We start from the raw sequence: 20015 nt of genomic DNA, 5'->3' as shown, positions 1-20015 counted from the left end.
CCAAACTTTAGTCTGAGGTATTATTTATTACTATACCTTAAAATCTAGCATTTTCACCCAAACATTTCTCAGAGAGGGAGGAGCCAGCAAGCGTGGGAAGAGGGGGGGTGGGAGGGAGTTGAGTCCATTATTTGAATGGACACCGGGCGACTGTATTTCTCTTAAATATTAATTGTGTGTGCATACCATCATAAAATTAAGATGTTATTTTTACTACAACGTAGGTATTGTGTCGGAAAAAGTGGAGTTTGGGGGTCGGCCTAGTCTCTATTTCAATTAATCCCATATGTTCTGTTATTTCATTTACGCGTTTCTCGTTTTACGCGGGCCTCCGCGGGTTCAATTGACCGCGTAAATGCAGACTCCACTGTAATGGACCCCGTAAGAGAGTAAACTCTGAGAGATTTTCATGCCAGTCCCAGGAGTGTGCAAAATACATAATATAAATAACTATATGCACATGTACTGTATAACAACATTATGTATGCATAAGACAATATAATAAATATGAAATAGCATAAATAAATAAACATAAACATGAAGTAACACTTAATGGACATTAGGTCCACACAGTGATAGTTGTGCTAGTGACTATACAAACGTCAGCTGATCTGGTGCACAGGATGTAAACAATCCCTGTACTGGACAGTTCCGAGTGAACATGCCCGGTACTGATATTTTAAAAAAGTTTTTTAGACCTATAAATATTTATGATATTATCCTTATTTTCAGAGACATTGCCATAGCGACCAAAAATACCAAGTACAATAGAGGCATGTACCGTAACATCCTCCTTCATGGACCACCAGGCACAGGCAAGACCCTCTTTGCCAAGGTCAGTACAAATGTTCTTTTAAATTATTATTACAATAAATCTTCCCTTTACCAAACTACTTAATAATATATTGTACTGTATATATTTTTGCCTAAAATATGTATAATGGCCTCACGAGTTTTGCAATTGCTTTTGTCTGAGGACCCGCGCAGAACTACTGAATTGAGGAACTCACCATATATGTTTATATGTTAAAGGTACTTTTTGTTCTGGTGCTCCTGCCAAAGTCCCCCTTTTTTGCCCTTTCAGTGCCTTCATTCCTTAATTTCAACTAGAAAACATTCTGCTGCCATTGTAGAAGGTTGTTCCCTTGCTAGCTGCTGTTTTTTCTTACAATTTGTGTTGTGCAGGACACAATCAGCCAAGAATACAGTTTTAAAGCAGTGTTAAGACATAAAAAAGATTGCAGTTACATATACTGTACTGTACATTCAGTAAGTGAGAAACACTGTAGGTGGAGTCAATCTATCGATGATGGTCAGGAAGATGATGGAGGAGGAACTCGTGCACGAAAAAATGCTGGACAACCTGTTGATGCCACTGGTTCTGCAGGAGTATTTTGTTGATCTCAAACAAAATATTGATTGACTTTTTCTATGTTACTGCTTTTCTCTTTTCGTTGAGTTCAGAATAAGGTATCGGCCGAGCCTTTACTTCTTGGACAATCGTCACACAGCGCTCAGAGTTGTAGTCGTTGTTTTCCAACTTTTTGCAAGCCACCCTCAATATCTTGCAAAACTGAAGACAGAACAGCTGTTTTGAGTTCACAGAGTGGTGGTTCTTCAGGATCATTTATATCATCCTCACATTCTGCAATTGCCTCAGCAGCCAGTTGTTGAAAGTTCCTCCTTATGTGATTCCAGCAACCCCTCAACATCTCCCACCTCCACTTCATTGAATCCTGCATGTCTTGTTAGGGCTACATGCTGGCGTAAGTCCAAGTGGGGTGACGGGTGGTGGTCACATGGGTCAAAGGTAAAGGTCTCTTCATTGTTGACACGCATTTGCTCTCCACAGTACCTCATCCTTCATGCCTGGCTGTCCAGGGTGAGTCCTGTGGGTCGTCTGGACCCCCCCCCCCTTTTCATCAAAAAATTCCAATACTTTTCTTTAATGCAGTATTGTACTCAGGTATTTTTCATTATAAAAAGTAATTACTATTGACCTCAGAATATCTCCTAATATCAAGTGCACATGGCTTCAAAATGCCCAAGATATCGGTCAGATTTCAAAAAAAAATCTGGAGGGGTGGGCTAGCTTTGCTCACCATGTTCCCCTATCTACAACTTTTTGGACCCCCTCCTTTTGTTATTCCTGGATCCTCCTCTGCTGTCTGTTCTATCTATTTATTCTTGTCTGATTAGGTCTCTCTATGGACACACACACACACACACTCTGTCCCCACGATCACGTGAGGTCCTTCATATCAACACCTGAGGACGAGTTACTATACCACGTGAAAACCACACCACACCACCCAGTGTCTCCATGACCATGTGAGGTCCTTCATTTCAACACCCGAGGGCGAGTTACTACACCACGTGAACACCACACCACCCAGTGTCTCCATGACCACGTGAGGTCCTTCATTTCAACACCCGAGGACGAGTTACTACACCACGGGAACACCACACTACCTGGTATCTCCATGACCAGCCCAGGCCTGGGCCATCAACTGTAAACTCTAATAATTTTTATGTTCAATCATTGTTCCTTCTTCTTTCAGTAATGAAAGCTTTTGTTAAACGACCCACCCACCCCATGTCTTTGTATATAATAAGTCATTTTTGTCCACTGTATATTTTCAGCCTTTGGGCTGCCGACTTTTTCAATAAACCTTCAATTATTATTATTAAACACACACACACACACACACACATACACAAATCAAATGTAAGTCTGTATATTTTCAGCCACCGGCTGCAACTCTATTAATAAACCGTTTATTATTATTATTATTATTATTATTATTATTATTATTATTATTATTATTATTATTACACACACACATACATACATACATACATACATACATACATACATGCATACATTTACCTTTCAAATTCATGGGGGTTAGGTTTTCAAAATGGCCGTGAATCGCTTAATCCCCGCAAATAACATTTGGGGGGACAATTTTACATGTGTACAAAGAAATTTATATTCCCTTTTATGTGTTTGCCCTCAGGACAATTATTTATTTTACCTGTACAGTGGTCCCTCGGTTAACGAACGGTTCGATTAATGAAATTTCGGTTAACGAATTACCTCCCATAAGGATCTTCAATTTGGTTAATGAACAAAACTTCGATTAATGAAATCCTTACGAACAACACGTTTTGTTGTGAGCATCAGCTGATGGGCTAGTCTGCCAATTCAGTAATCTGTTCTATGTTTACATTCGTTTCCAGTGGAGTAAATATCAAGAAAGTTGTGCTCTTTAATATTTTTGCATTTTTTATTTTAAAATTAATAGTCATTTTAAAATTTAGTTAACATATTGATAATATATGCAGTACAGGGAACTAGTTTTTGTGCACCCATCAGCAGCTTGACTCAGCCACCAGGCGTCAGTTTGGCTTTGTTGACAGTGGAATGAACATCTATTTTATTGGGGTCATGAATATTTTTGCATTTTTACATTGAAATTATTGGTCATTCTGAAATTTAGTTAACATATTGATAATATATAGCACAGTGCAGTGTTGATTTAAATAAAATAATCTTGAATTACACCTAGTGAACTTAAAATTTTATTGGTGAAATGACTGCATCAAGCATGGGTCCCATGAAAGGTGATTTCTCCTCCATCCCCACTTCCTTCTCTTCTCTCTTCTCCTCCACCCCCACTTCTACTTCCCATCATTATCATCAGTATATATCAGGTGCCTCAAAGAGAGCTCAGGTTCTCAACTGGCTCAGCCATGTTAATATTGTTATTATTATCCACTCTGTATCTGTGTTTTTCTGGCTAAAAATAAACTGTTTAAATTCAATTCAAATTCAAAATTTTAATTTTTTTAGACATTTCAAAATATATCTCGTTATATTTATTTAAATTTTTTAGATAAATATTTTCTACAAGTGAATCAAGGATATTGTCTTTTCTTCATATGAACCAATTTAATGATTAATAATATTCTTATACAGTATTTGTGGTTTTCAGAAACTTGCAATGCACTCAGGTATGGACTATGCTATAATGACTGGAGGAGATATTGCACTGCTCGGCAGAGAATCAGTTGGTGCTATTCACAAGGTTAGCATATTGAATACTTCATTTGTACACTGTTAATTCTCTTAACTCTGCTCATGAAATGGGGATGTGTGGTCACAGTTTGCTGAGGAGTTAATAGCTGTTGTTCGTAAAGTTTGGTAAGTTATCCCACCTTATGGTTGCCACTACATACTAAAGTATAAAGGATAACAATCAAGATTTTTTTTTACCCCAGCAGATTATGACAGCGGTCTGTCTGTCTCAAGAAATAGCTGTTAGGTTAACCCAAAGGAAATGAGAGAAAAAAAAGATCATTGACTGTGTATGCTAGTCCATGTTTCAATATTTGTTGGCATAATGGCCTTTACCAGGTAGCTCTTGACTTAATAAGGATTAGTAGAACCTTTCCAGTTAGCCTCCAATATCTTCTATGATCGCTTTCTGAAACTAGTTGATCGGCTGTCCTTTACCTCCCCTGGCTACAATAAAGGGGCTTAATCCAAATGTGCAATATCCATCCCCCCCCCCCACACCCACTAGAACAAGATGAGGAGGAGACAGCTTTAAGTGTGATTAAAGCTGGTGTCTGATCAAATAGCAACCAGCACTCTACAGTGCTGGTTGCTATTTTAAGAATCTAAGTTTGCAAATTTAAAATATTTTTAGATCTTGCCTGATGATGCATGTGATTAAATGTGTTCAGTTGTCTCTGCCTTGACATGTCATTTTTACTTCAAAAGCTGAGTCACATGTCCCATATTGGGAGTGATAACAAGGCTTTACTGCAGACCAGATGTTATTTAAGGAAATTTATAGCATATATGATGCACTGCCATTTCAGCAGGGAGTATTTAGGAAATCATTTTTTTGTGGATTTTCCTCCTATAGCCATAGTTTTCTTAAAATAATATATACAGGACCAGTAAATGTGAGGAATATATAAAAATAATACCAATAAGTTACAACAAAAAATACTGTTCTGTATTGTCATTTGGTTACTGGACAACAAAGTTTGTCTATACAGGAATACCTCGGTTATTGCAAGGGATGTATTCCTAAAAGTCATTTCAATTAATGAAACTGCTAATATTGGGGCAATTTTCCCCATAAGAATAATGTAAATAGGGGGTTTAATTCCCAGCTGGCAACTTTCACCTCATATTTGTTGATATATACGTACTCCTCATTATTTTTACTCATTTACATGCACACACCATCCTACATCCTAAATTCATATTGTGAAAAAAAGTAAAAGAAATAAGTGTCCAAAGGGCAAACCTGTACTCAAATGTACTAGGTTAATTACTAAAAAAAATTATGTCTAGTGCAAACTATGGGATGTTTGTACTCAAATTAATTACTGTACTATCTTATAAGAATTTCAGCAATGTAAGTTATATTCTCCCAAGTCAATTCAGTGACATTTTATAAGCAAAAAACTCCTTCTATATAACTGATAAAGGCTCACTTAGTAACCTTCTCCACCCGCTGTCAACATCTCACCTCACCCCCTCCCCCATCCTCCCAGCCATGGTGAAGGTGGTCTTAGGCTTAAAGTTTTTATCTTATAAAATGTCACAGACTAAACTTAGCAGAATGTAACTTACATTCTTTGAATCCTTGCAAGATGGCGATTAATTTGAGTACAAACATCACATAGTTTGCTCAAGATATAACATTTTTAGTCCTTTAGTGTAGTACATTTGAGGACTGTACAGTAATATGTTGCTCAAAATTATGGCTTTTTCACAAGAAAAAGTTTGTATAACTAACCCCAGTGCTCAGGATAATATCTAATGTATTTTTTGATGTTTTTTATATAATTATTTATTGTTTTTATACATTTTGTACATTGGCCGGAAGATTCGGACAGGCGGTCCTCTTTTAGTCCAGATCTTCGAGGGTTCACCGTATCATCAATGGGCCTTTTGAATTTTAAACTTCTTTCCAATATTGGATCTTTGTTGAAACTCATGTCAAAAAGTTCATTTGCTTTCAGGAGGAATTCAGAGGTCACCTTAATTGTTAATTTAGGTTTTACAGATTCCACTTGAGCATCATCATCACTTTTACTGTCATCTGCTATAAGCTCTTCAAGCTCCTCATTTGTTGGTTCTTGAAAATGAGTCCACCAGTTCATTCACCTCCTCTTTCTGCATGTCATCAAAACCCTCACCTCCAAATGCCTTTGCAAATTTCAGAATTTCTGAGGTTTCCTTGTCAACGGTTGGAAATCCCCTGAATCGTGAGCAATTTCAGGCCAAAGTTGGTGCCAACAAGCATTCATGGTGGAAGGTTTCACTTCATCCCAAGACATTTTTATAATGTCAAGGCAGTCTTTGATGTTAAATGCCTTCCAGAATTCCAACAGTTTCATTCGCACCAGTAACCATTGCTTTGTTTTTTTACGGGAATTAGCCCACAACAGGGCCTGGGGGGCGAAGAAAAAAGAACAAAGAAATTGAATATAGAGAAGAAAAAGGTTATACTGTGTTAATCTACACCACGAAGATGCCAGAAAACCAGCTTTTTAAGGTGAGACAGATTGTATAAGTATGGAAACACAGAAGTAGGCAGAGCACTCCACAGTTTGGCTGTGTGAGGAAAGAAGGATGTACTATAACAGGTTATTCTCGTGTGACCGACATCCACAGAGAAACGATGGGCACTGCGGACAAGACATGTATTATGAGCCTACGGCCTTGCCGGCGGTACACAGGATGGCAAATCCACCGAACATTGCCCATTAAAGTACCTGTAAAAGAGAGAGAGTGAAGCAACATTGCAGCAAAGAGAAAGGGAAGAGAGATTGTCGACTAAAGGAGGAGAGTTAATAAGACGAAATGCCTTTGATTTCACCCTATCTAATAGTTGGACAGAAGAAGAGCCACCCCAGATATGAGAGCAGTACTCCAAGTTAGGACGAATATATCCCTTATATACTTGGAGCAACTGCTCAGGTGTGAAGTAGCTACAGCATCTGTACAGCATTCCCAACTATCGGGAGGCAGCTTTAGTTATATTAAGGATGTGTGATTTCCAGGACATATTGGAGGAAATGGTGAGGCCTAACATATTTATTTCAGAATTTGGCAGGATGATAGTGTCCTAAAATGTAATTGGTGGGAGATCGTCTAATTTACAAAGTGTAATTGGTAAATATTGAGTTTTATTACTATTGAACTTAACCAAGTTTGTACCTCCCCATTCAGAGATGCTGCACAGATCTGCATTGATAGAAGTAATGATATCAGCTCTAGAAACAGATTTAGTTTGAGAGTTAGGAGGAAGGAGAAAATGTGAAGAAGAGTGAAGAGTAGCATCATCAGCTTAAGAATGAATAGAATTAGTTGTGTGAAGTCAGTTATTGATAAAAAGAAGGAAGAGAGTAGGTGAAAGAACAGAACTCTGTGGGACACCACTTTTGGTAGAGAAAGAGCGAGAGATCAATCCCTCGACAACAACTGCCATGGGTCGGTTCTCAAGGAAGCTAGAGATTAGAAAACAAAGTGGGAGTGAGAAACCAAAAGAGGGAAGTTTAGATAGCAAAGACTTGTGCCATACGCTGTCAAATGCTTTGGAGATGTCGAGGGCCACGACAAAAGTTTCTCCATAATCCCTAAGAGAGGATGACCAAAGATGGGTGCAGTAGGAGAGCAGATCACCAGTAGATCTCGCCTGACGAAAGCCATACTGGTGATCCGACAAAAGAGAAAGGCGTTCAAGGTGACGGAGAAAATGGGAGTTCAAGATATTTTCGAAAATTTTAGAGAGGTATGAAGTTAGGACAATGAAGCGATAGTTAGAGGGATTAGAATGGTCAGTGGTCACCCTTCTTTGGGATGGGCTGAACCAAGGCATGCTCCCAAGAAAAAGGAAAAGTTTGAGTCTTGAGGCAAAGGCAAAAGAGGCGAGCAAGCACAGGGGCCAGGGCTTCAGCACACTCCATCAGAACATGAGAGGGTATTCCGTCCGATCCATGCCCCTTATTCACATCCAACCTGGATAACACACCAGCAACCTATGAGTGGAAATTATTGTAGTTTTTTTTTTTCACTATACAGTAATCCCTTGTTTTTCGCGGGTTTTTTATCGAGGTTTTGATCATTCGCGTTTTTTTTACTAAAAAATTATTTATATATAAAATATCCTTTAAAAACGAAAATTTTAATTTTGTGCCATTTTTTATATTCTCCTGTGCGGTGCGGCAAACAGACGCCACCCTTTCCCGCCTCAGACACCTGCTGCTCAGGTGAAGTAACATCGGCAGTGTTCACAGGAGCCTGAGACCGAAGATAGGACTCGGAGTTTCTTTGAGCCAGATCGAGCCCATGAGCCTGGTCGAACGCTGTAGCCAAATCGAGAGTCTTGTTTTCTAAGAGATGCTGTCTCATCATAGGAGATAGTAGACCGTTGATAAAAGCGTTATGGATATACTGTATTCGTCTCTGTTCGCCTCTGCTGTGACAGCTTTGAAGTTGCAGTCCTTGCTGAGCTGACGAAGTTCCTTTAAATATTCGTCCAAATTCTCACCCGAGTGTTGCCTCCTGGTAGCTAGTAGATGACAAGCGAATACTTCGTTCTTCGGCTTTATGTACAAGTCTTGCAGAACCAGGATGGCGGCGTCGTATGAGACACAGTTGGCTATGTATTCGTACACAGATGGGGAGACGAAGTTGCAGAGAGTGGCTAGCTTGTCGGGCTCAAGAGCAGAAATGGAGGTGAGGAACGTGTTGAAGGTCTGGAACCAATGGCGCCACTCCTTTGAAGCGGTGGGAGAGTTCGGCGTAGCATCCCGACGTTCCGGCCTCAGGAACTTCTCCATTATGACTCGGTTTCAGTTATGAACAATAAATTGTGGTAAAAGAAGACTAGAGTCGACCTTTTTCTGGGCTTCATTGTTCATATAACTGACCAAGGGTAGTTTGGCATCTGAAAGAGAACAAAAGAATATTCTAGTAAGTGAAGGGAACAATGAAAATTACTAGTACTGTATAATATAACCCCAAACAAAACAAAACCCAATGATAAGAAACATAACATATGTACCTACACACGTAACAAGATAGAAGACATGGGTGCAAGTGTAGCATAACTTTATTACATAACTTTATAAAGTGTGTAGGGTTAGCAGTACAGGTAGTGAGAAAGGATGTAAGGCAGTCTCTCTCCCTTCCTCCATTGTCTAATGGCAATATTGTAGTGTGTAAGATTAACAGTAGTGAGGAAGGATGTAAGTAGTCTCTCCCTTATCCTCCATAAAATTATTCAAGATGTGGATTTCAAAATATACAGTTGAAGCAAATTTCTTCAACCAAAACTTTGCACAATGAAGCTCTTTGTTAAAGATGTTTTTTTATACAGGTATTTGATTGGGCAGTAACATCACGTAAAGGTCTCGTTCTCTTCATTGATGAAGCAGAAGGATTTTTACGCAAACGCCATGAAAATATCAGTGAGGAATTGCGCATGGCGATTAGTGCATTCCTCTATCGAACAGGCACCCAAACTGACAAGTAAGTTTTCCAGCCTAATGCCAAGTCTTGTGCATCTCCGAATCAATCGGTGCTTTATTCTGCTTGTTTTAACCCTTTCTTCACCATTATTTCCGTATACTGTACTGTATATACAGGCTGCCCAGCTGATTTGTGTTGTGTCATTCCCATATATAAATACAGGGCTATCCTTCATATTCTACCACCAGTTATATGGGCTTCGGAAGAATGAAAATACTGTATTCCAGGCCTATTCCTGGGAGCTCGGTAGATTGCAGTATTGTCAGATATGTAAAATAAATACTGTAATCGATAATGTTTATGCTTATATCCAAAGTGGTACAGTGGTGAATGCATGTTCTAGTTTAAGATGTTTGAGTAATGTGTTTGTAAAAATAAAGTGCGTGCGTGCGGGCGGGCGGGCGGGCGGGCTACCTTGCTTCCCTTTAACTTTTTTTTTTAACAAATAGGATTGTATAGTCTCCTCGCATTTATGGGGCTATTTTTGTCTGTAGATGCCACAGTACAGTGGTCCCTCGGTTAACGAACTCAATTCGTTCCAGAGGGTCGTTCATTAACCGAAACCATTGTTTCAATGGAATATTGGGTAATTGGTTCCAGCTCACAGAAAAGTATATACAAAGTAAAGCCAAAAATGCATAAAGTCAGAAACACTCCTAAAATTCCCCTAAATTACCCTTAAATCACTATACTGTATATATATATATATATATATATATATATATATATATATACAGTCGACCCTCGTTAATTCGGACTAATAGGGGGGAAGGGTGTCCGTTTTAGCCGATTGTCCGAATTAACCGATTTAGGGGTTAATATTGCATTATATTTCAAAGTCATTGTTTTCGTCACGATTTTATCCCACTTTCCACTGTAATACGTACGTAATTTCAGCAAAAATATTACATTTCCGTGAATGCATTATATCAAGCACAGTATGAATAGAATACCATTGTAATATAACAGTATTTTAACCAAAAACTATTAAAAAAACGAGTAACTGTTAAGACGTTTGGAACATCACCCGGGGCCTAAGGGTTAACGTCATCCAGCTTAACATTGTTTCGGTACTACGTTGCTAAACTTTAGAAACCAAAAATTTGTTTAACGTCCTGGTGATCCGATACTACGCCGTTCTGCGTTGTCACAGACTACATTTTACTGTGCATCACCCTCTCTCGTCTGGCTGCGCTTTGCTCTATCGGCTTGGTGCAGAGTGTCAGTGACTCACCACCCTCCTCCGCTCCCACCCTCCTCCTCCTCCGCTCCCGTCATACTCCTCTTCCGCTCCCTCCATACTCCTCCCCTCCCGCCATCCGCCTCCTCCGCTTCACTACCCACCACACACTCGCTCTACCACCTCCACCCATTGGTGAGTATCAATACAAACTTAGTAGTTGTATATGTATGCATTATTTTCTATAGAAATGGCAATGATTTTCTGTACTTGTAATGTATTTCATGGGGCAAAGGGAGGCTGGGGAATGTAACTCCCGTATTTTATCTATTTCTTAAGGGGAAAATTGATCCACTTAACGTTGTTTTGTATAATGTCGCGTTTTTAGGAACTTAACCCCGACATTAAGCGAGGACTTACTGTATACAGAAAAATCATTGCCATTTCTATAGAAAATAGTATATATACAGTATATAGAACTACAATACTAAGTTTGTATTGGTACTCACTGATGGGCGGAGGTAGTAATAGTGGAGTGAGTGTGTGGTGGGTAGTGGAGCGAAGGAGGAGGATGGCGGGAGCAGAGGAGTGTGGCGGGAGCGGAGGAGGAGGGTGAGTCACTTAGACTGCGGCTGCCTCCTCCTCCTCCTGTTGTGACTGGGGTTCCTCCGCCACTGCTTGCTCCTCCTCCATTGATGTGTGCTTCTCGGCTGCTGGCTGTTTTGAAGAAGCTCCTTCTGCCGTCCTGCGGCGAAAAAATGAATCCAGTGTTGACTGCTTGGTGCTACTCTTCTTCTTATCGATCTTGGTGTAACAACTAAGACTGTCCTCAACTCTGCGTTGAAACTTTGAGCTACGTTCTCTGTTTGGGTCGTCAACTAGAAAGATTTGCATTGCTTGTTGGAACATGTTCAACGATTCTGCCAACCTCATTGAAGTTACGTTGAGGTTCTTCCCCGTCGTCCTCGTCTTCAACAGGACTGTGTTCTGTTAATGTTGCAGATCTTCGTTGGTCAGCTCTTCTGTATGGGATGCCAGGACATCCTCAATATCCTCTGATTCCAGCTCATCAAAGCCTGCCTGTCTAGCCAAGCTGAGGATATCCCTATTCACAGCTGGGACTAAGTCCGTGAATCCCGTAAAACTGTTGATGCACTCAGGCCATAGTTTACACCACACACCATTCAGGCAACTTTATGAAACCTCTTCCCATGCCTTGCCAATGTTGTCAATTGCATGAAGAATGTTGAAGCCTTGCCAATATTCTCAGATCGTAGTTTATTATCTCCATCTGTAGCCTTGAGCAGGTGGGCCATGGTACTGCATAAATAATACGCCTTGAATGCGGCGATGATGCCTTGGTCCATAGGCTGCATCAGTGCTGTCATGTTGGGAGGCAGGAATACAACTCTTTCACTGTCATGCAAGCCGTCGAGATTGGGAGGATGAGCTGGAGCCTTGTCAAGGATCAGAAGAATTTTGAAGTTTAGGTTCTCCTTGGCACAGAATTCCTTCAGTGCAGGGACGGCGTACACGTTTAACCACTGGCTAAATATGCCGCCGGTTATCCATGCCCTCTTATTTGCCTTGAAGATCACAGGAAGGTGATCCTTAGAGTAACCTTTCAGGGCCAGTGGGTTGGCAGCTCGAGAAATCAACATAGCCTTCAGCTTGAAGCCGACGGCAGTGTTCACGCCAAGCAGCAGCGTCAAGCGGTCTTTTGCCGCTTTAAAACCTGGCGCTCTTTACTCATCCTTGTTGATATAGGTCCTCTCAGGCATCCTCTTCCAAAAAGAGACTAGTCTCATCCACATTGAAGTCTTGCTTCGATGTGTAGCCTCCTTGCTGGATAATCCATTATAATTTTGTCAGAAATCTTGGTAGCAACTGTATCTGAACTGGCAACTTCACCAGTCATCTTAATATTATGGAAGTTATACCTGCATTTAAATTACTGAAACCAGCCTCGGCTGGCCGTAAAGGTCTCTTCCTTCGATCCTTCACCCTCTTCTGCCTTTATGTCGTCAAACAAGGATCTGGCCTTATGCTGGAAACCATAAGGCTCACAGGCACTTTGCTTTGATTCTGGTCCTCCATCCACATAGCCAGCATCTTTTCCACCTTCTCTATCACAGTACTTCTAGAACGAGTTGTCTTAGTAGCACTCAGAGAAGAACCACTTTCAGCACTAACCTTAATCTTGTTAGCGTTGGTCCGGATAGTACGCACTGTTGTGGGGGTTAGACCAAGCACAGCGGCTATGTCCATAGCACGTTCCCCTTTTTCAAATTGGGTTAATACATCCATTTTCATAGCAAAGGTAATGGTCTTAAGTTGCCTCTTCACTACACTAGTATCAGTAGCACTTGATGGGTGCTTGGAAGCCAATTCAATTGGTTAGAGTACAGTTTTAGAGCAGAAGCACTTAAGCACACACGAATGATGTGAACTCATAACAGAGAGTGACTTGGCGTCGCTTGGGGACGCTGTGACATTCCACGTGTGAGGGCAGCGAGCCGAGCTGAGAGAGTGTAACGTTGCCAGACAAGAGCGGGTGATACATCATAGAAAGTAGTCCGTGACGCTGCAAAACGACAGTTTCGGATCACCGGGACGTTAAACGAATTTTTGGTCTCTTAAAGTTTAGCGACGTAGTATCGAAACCGTTAAGCGGGATGATGTTAAGCAAAGACTTACTGTATTTGTGGTTGATAAAGGAGATTAATTTGACATGATTGATAATGGTGACTCGGAATACTTTTATTCTGAGTCAGAGCGAACAGTGAATGCGCCCAGATAAAATTTGGTGTGTTAAGTCTAGGTTTTACTCTTATATAATTTCAAGGGATTAATTGTCTCATCAAAAGTAATAGCATACCATTTCTTCTTAATACCACTAGATACAGCAGCATCTATTTATTTTTATTTATCTTCTTGCTCATAGTACTGTAGGGTTTAACAAAATAATTGGTTACAATATCTTGTACATTACATCAAATATGGCCAACTTTGACCTCGTCTTGTGTGAAACTACCAAAACAGAACCGAAATAAAGGAAATGCAACAAACAAAAAGTGTCTGCAGCCAAATGAGCTTACACCACAGAATAAAGGAGTTTGACCCCAAAGTAAAAAAAAAATTTGCCATCAATTTAGAATCCCACGAAATAACAAAAGCAAAGTATACTGTACTGTGTTGAATTGTGAAATAACAAGGTCTGCTACACTTGATTTGTGTGTGGCTGTAACTGCAGATTGCAGCGGAATACTTTCTTGGATGTGAGTTGGTGAATGTCCATTCCACTATTGCATTATAACCTGTACACCTAAAACATTTATTTAAGAACATCAGAATATGGGTTTGAACTATTACACAGTTAATTTCTTTGTGTCTTGAATTGTAAATTATAAGGTCCTTTTATTTGTTGTAATAACATCAGGAAAACCGAAGTTTTTGTTTAATAAAAAAAAATTACTTTACAGGTTTATGATGGTATTGGCTTCTAACACTCCAGAGGTGCTTGATTTTGCTGTGGTTGATCGAGTTCATGAACCTGTGGAATTTCCTCTGCCTACCATGGCAGAGCGAGAACGCCTGGTCAGACTGTATTTTGAAAAATATATACTATTACCAGCTTCTGAAGGAAAAAGGTAAGCTTTCCCATTAACTGCATAATATTTTTATGACTTATTGAACCGCTTATTATATTTTTTCAAACTTGCACAATACACCAATTCCCCCATTAACATTGTTTCAGTCAACATCATTTAGTTGTACAGGGAGTCCACGACTTACTAACACCCGCCGAAACGAACAAGGTTAACAAGTACAGTATAGTCTGGGTTTACACGGATATTTTATACGCGATTGGCCATTTACGCGGCACCTGTCCAGACGCGATAATTATGAGTTACGCGGTACAGTCCTTAATATACACGGCAAGCGGCGGGCAAGGTACTGTACACTAATGTACAACAATCTTTATCTCTTGAGCAAAATATATGACGTTTATATTCAAATTATTGGCTGTCTTGCAAGGATTCCAGCAATGCAAATCATAATCTCCTAACTTTAGTCCGAGATATTATATAAGATAAAAACTGTAAGCCTAAAAGCCTGGCTGGGGGGGAGGACTGACGGCTCCGCCACCCAGCGAGGGGTTGGGAGGGGGGGTTGAGGTGATAAGTTTGAGGCGAAGGTCTCTGTGTGTTTATTTAACAGTCATACTAAGCTTCTCTCATTTTAAAATGCCAGTGATATGACCTAGGAAAATATAATTAACATAGCTGGGATTCTTGTAAGATACTGATTTATTTGAATATAAACATGTTGTAATTCGCACTAGACATAACAATTTTAGTACCGTAGTCAAATTAGTACTTGTGCACTGCAGCTTTGTACTAATTTATTTTACATTTCTTTTAGTATGGTGTGTGAATGTAAATGGATGAAAATAAGTGAAGAAATTTATGTAAATCTACCCAAAAATACAGTTGAAAAACTTTTTATAAAATGTACTACAGTATTGTACACTAATGTACTACATTTTTTATATCTTGAGCAAAATATATGACGTTTATATTCAAATTAATCTCTGTCTTGCAAGGATTTCAGCAATGCAAATTATATTATCCTAACTTTAGTCTGAGATATTATATAAAATAAACATTTAAGAAATCACCAATCTTTTATCTTGAACACGAGGGTGGTGGGAAGACGGCGGGGAGGGGGGGGGGGACAGAATGTCTGGCGTTTTTGTTTATTTATTTGAGATAAGATTTGACAATTGGTGCTGAAGGCCTGCCTGCGTGTTTATTTATCATTACTTAAGAGTGACTAAGCTCTTCTCATAATTTTCCACCCAAACAACCTGGGTGAATATAACTTACATTGGAGGGATTCTTGTAAGATAGTAATTTATTTGAATGGTTTTTTTTTTTTCAATTTAAATTTTAATTGTTTATTCCTTAATAGAGGAAGCGGGATCCTAGTGCTGTCACTTGGTACCCCTGTACCATAACACCAGAAGCAACTGGTCAGTGTCACAAGTATATACAGTACAGTACAGTCATCCCTTGGTTATCGCGCCTAATTGGGACCCCGCCGATAACGAAAGTACAGAACCTATGGGATTTATTCTATTTGGTTCAGGCACCCAAGACCCAACCCCAAGTTTCCCATTAAGACCCATTAAATATATATATAATGTTATGGTAAATATCATAAACACACATAGGCATGGCTAGGTTTATTACAAAGTGATGAAACGGGTACGCTTAATACTGTAGTCCACAAAACATGAAGCTATGCTTTTTTTATTTGGTCCCCCGTAATACGAGTCTATTTTCTCTCTTAATCTTAGAGTGCACCAGAAACTTTACTATTTTTAGTAATGCCACAGAATTTGAAATTGCAACCCCAATTGCAACTTGCAATTGTTGAGGCAACTAGATATGTCTGATTACAGCAAATGTGTTATTGTCAATTTGTAGGTGAAAGATTTTATCCTCAATAGATGTAGATTAACATATCACCTGTAGGCAAATGCTTAAAAAAGCCTAAGTAAGGAAGCATATTCCTTTAACACATAATATATGACCAGTATGGGGAGGATCATCGTGTCTCCGTCAGGGGGTCGTGGAGTGGTGGTCCAGCAGGCGTCACGTGTTTTTTTTTTGTGGGGCACCAACATATATGCGATCGGACGTTGTTCGGTTAGACGTTAACCGGCGCATGACTGTATATACTGGGTGGCTGTGTTTACATGGAAAACAGATTCCCAGCATTTATTGTCACCAATTCTCTTTGTCTACTGGAACAGATGAATCTATGTATTTATATTTACTTTCAGGAGATTAAAAGTAGCAGAGTTTGACTACAGTAAAGCTTGCACCACTGTAGCCCAAATTACTAAGGGTATGTCTGGCAGAGAGATCACTAACTTGGCCCTGGACTGGCAGATGACAACCTATGCATCCCTTGAAGGTGTTTTCACAGACGATATTATGCTGCGTCGAGCAAATGCAGCCGTACAACATAAGAAACACAAGGTCTGTCTATTTAATGATATAATTTCAGTGATTCTTTTACAGGTTGTACCTCTCTAGTCCGGCAACCTCGGGACCTGACCGGTGCCGGACCATGGAAATTCACCCTTTTCCTGGATAGATAGTGACTTGTGCTTGAAAGCACTAGCACCACTTTCTCTGCATCATGGTCTCTTTGAAGACATATTGAAGGGTTAAATGTTGTATAGTAGCTTCTCAAATTTCGCGAGTTTTTAATTCTTAACGTATTTTATTGGAACACAAAAAATAAATAAATAAAAATTTTGATGGCGGAAACTTGAATTTCGACGGGTTTGAACGGCCCGCCAACGTGCAGACGACGTGCATAATCGTGTAAACAGCGTCATTTCTCTTATGTACAAAAGATTCATTATTGTTTATTACTGAATGTCTTTTTTATTGAGTTAATGTTTATGTGTGCAAAATGAGCAGTACAATTCATTAATAATACGTAGAATATTAAAACACACGAGGAAATGACACAGCATTGTTTTCGTTGATTACAAAACCAGTAACTGACTGGTTCTACATATAAAACTGAAGAAAATAAAACCATGGTTGTAGCTGTAGTAAAACTAGTATGGTTGTTTTAAGTAATGTTATTTAATGTTAATAAATGGAACAATAGAAGTAGCTAACGATAATGGTAAAGAAAAAAAGAGAGATCGCTTATGTAAGTGCGCACACGTGAAAACATATCGTCATTACTTTACATAAGAATATGAAAGCAACACTTATTTACTGTTCATATATATTTTAATTAATGTTTCTGAATTTGTTTTTATTGAATTAATGTTTGTGTGTGCAAAATTAACAATACAATTTATTAATAATACGTGGAATATTAGAGGAGACGAGACGGCTGCCGGCATTGTTTATGTTAAAGCTTACGAAATCAGTGATTGATTGGTTCTACATATAAAACTGAAGAAAATAAGACCCTGATTTTAGCTGTAGTAAAATTAATGTAAAAAAATTAATATGGTGGTTTGAAGTACCTGTAATGTTATTTAATGTTAATAAATGGAACAATATAGTAGCTAACCATTAATAGTAAAAAAAAAAGTGAGACTGCGCCTAGACTGCGCGTATGTAAGTGCGCACATGTGAAAACATATCGTCATTACTCTACATAAGAATATGAAAGCAACACTTATTTACTGCTCATATATATTGAAGGGTTAAATGTTGTACTCTGTATAGACAAGCAGAGAGAGAGAGCAGCCGAACTGCCGGATGTAAACAAACCTTAATTTCCCGCGACTTTTTTTTTTTTTTTTTAAAGGGATTAGCCCACCCGGGCATAGGCCACTGACCCACATTGGGGCCTGAGGGGCAAAAATTTAATACTACTGTAATAATAATAATAATTCAGATAAGTTAAAAAAAAGCTGCCAATCTATCTATTGGACAAACTAAAATCGTTCCGGACCACAGAATGCCGGACTAGAGAGGTACAACCTGTACCACAATATAGTAACATGTCCTTCACTTTCACCCTTAATAACTTTCATAACCATAAGTTCCTTCATACTTTCCTTCCAGTTCACTTTGTCTCCTCTGTCACATCCGTCTACTAGTGGTATATTCTGTACATGCATACACCCACTCCTTATACAGTACTTGTCTCGCATTCATTCTCTTCACATACTCCGAGCTTCATTTCTTCATCTGCTCTTATCCTTACATCTCTCAATTACTTGTTTTACCTTTCCATTCTTCTTCTTTAACAAGCCTTTTAGAATTGTCATATTATGGTATGCTCTTTGTTTATTATTTTTTTGCTGTACACCCATGTTTCACTCTCATACATAAATATGTGTGAGGGACTCTTTTTATTTCGCAAACTGCACCTTGTATGGAGGCATTTGCCTTCATCTTGCATGAGCATGACTTTTCTGGCCGGGGGGGAGCACTTGAAACTTACCTTAATATTTTACTAAATAATTAAAATTATGCGCCCTGTCAAGGCTCTCACCACCAAATCCCACCTTGTACACTCAAAACAATTCTTATGATCCTGTTAATCTTTACTCTCAAGTAAGAGCATAATGAAACACAGTTGAACACATATGCTATTTTGCATTATTAAAAGTACAGAATGAAGGTAATTTACCAACAAATAATATGCATTATCCAGTAGCAGTATATGTTGCCTTGATATTGGAGGCACTGTAGTGAGAGTTTAGGACTGATGTTTTCTGGAAGTAGTTGTATGCTGACAAGGGATGTTTTAATGCTGAAAGCAGATAATATGAAGAGATAGTGGAGAAATTTAAGAAATGGAAGGAGGGAACAAAGTTAAAAGTGTATTAGAAAGAATTTGGCTTAAACTAAAGGAATGCTTAATGTCATGGGTGAAGAACCTGTGGTGAAAACTGGAGAATGGTAATGTGCCTTCTGTAAGAAAGGTGTTAGCTGTAATTCAATAATGTGTAGTGAATGGAAGACCACAGGATGTTGCTAGAAAAGCTTGACATTGGGAATATCTCTCTTGATTGTGTTGATGAGTTCTGCTTCCTGGCTCACATGGTCAGTGTTGGAGGTGGTGCTGAAGCTAACTCATAGCAAGTGTCAGAGGTTGCAATTGGCAGTAAGAGCATGATGTATGGCAGTGAATGATGATATACTGTATGTAGGCTTAAGGGGAGCGTCCAGCTGAAAATAGTTTATGGCTATCTGCCGACGTATTTTGATTGCATAATTTGTAAGATTTATGTAGCTATGCATGGTTGTTCTACCCCCTTCATATAGAGGGCCCTTCTGTTTAAGTAGCAAATGCTGTAGAAAAGTATTTATAATATTTTGGTGTAAAGTATAGTACTACCAATCACTTAGTAAAAATCAGTATCTAGCACCTCTCTCAGCTAGCTAGCTGCAGGACGAGAGTCTGAGGCTGCTTGTATTCCTCAGTTACCCATGAAAGAAACGAGAGTGAGGTTAAACCATGTGTTGCTTTCAAGCCACTCTTATCGGCCCGTATCTCAAAACGAGTTTTTCTAACCTTCAAATTCATAAGGCTCGACCATTTATGGGCCAATTCTAATAAAACGAAAACTAAGTAGTAGAATAACATATTGTGCATAGCTGAGCATATGGATTTTCTATATACCTGGCTTGGTTTATTATTTGCTGATTTATCTTTATAAATATGTGGAGGAAAAAAATTTAAGTTAGGAAAAAATTCATGCACCCAAAACAG

The 20015-nt window shown here is 39.1% G+C and overlaps 1 protein-coding gene across 1 annotated transcript in view; it reads left to right on the top strand.

The window, feature by feature from the left end:
* The window catches only part of LOC121855907 (ATPase family AAA domain-containing protein 3-like), a 47381-nt gene that overhangs the window by 24703 nt on the left and 2663 nt on the right, over positions 1 to 20015 (top strand). Inside the window, exons 9-13 of the mRNA XM_042351087.1 lie at positions 733 to 835; positions 3999 to 4091; positions 9414 to 9565; positions 14228 to 14395; positions 16597 to 16795. Coding sequence (XP_042207021.1) covers positions 733 to 835; positions 3999 to 4091; positions 9414 to 9565; positions 14228 to 14395; positions 16597 to 16795 — 715 coding nt within the window. The remainder of the gene's footprint in view (positions 1 to 732; positions 836 to 3998; positions 4092 to 9413; positions 9566 to 14227; positions 14396 to 16596; positions 16796 to 20015) is intronic.

This window comes from Homarus americanus, unplaced genomic scaffold (genome assembly GCF_018991925.1).
Source record: "Homarus americanus isolate GMGI-L3 unplaced genomic scaffold, GMGI_Hamer_2.0 scaffold19117, whole genome shotgun sequence".
NCBI lineage: Eukaryota > Metazoa > Arthropoda > Malacostraca > Decapoda > Nephropidae > Homarus > Homarus americanus.
Note: the sequence above shows the minus strand (reverse complement) of the source record. Positions and strands in the feature narration are given on the sequence as shown.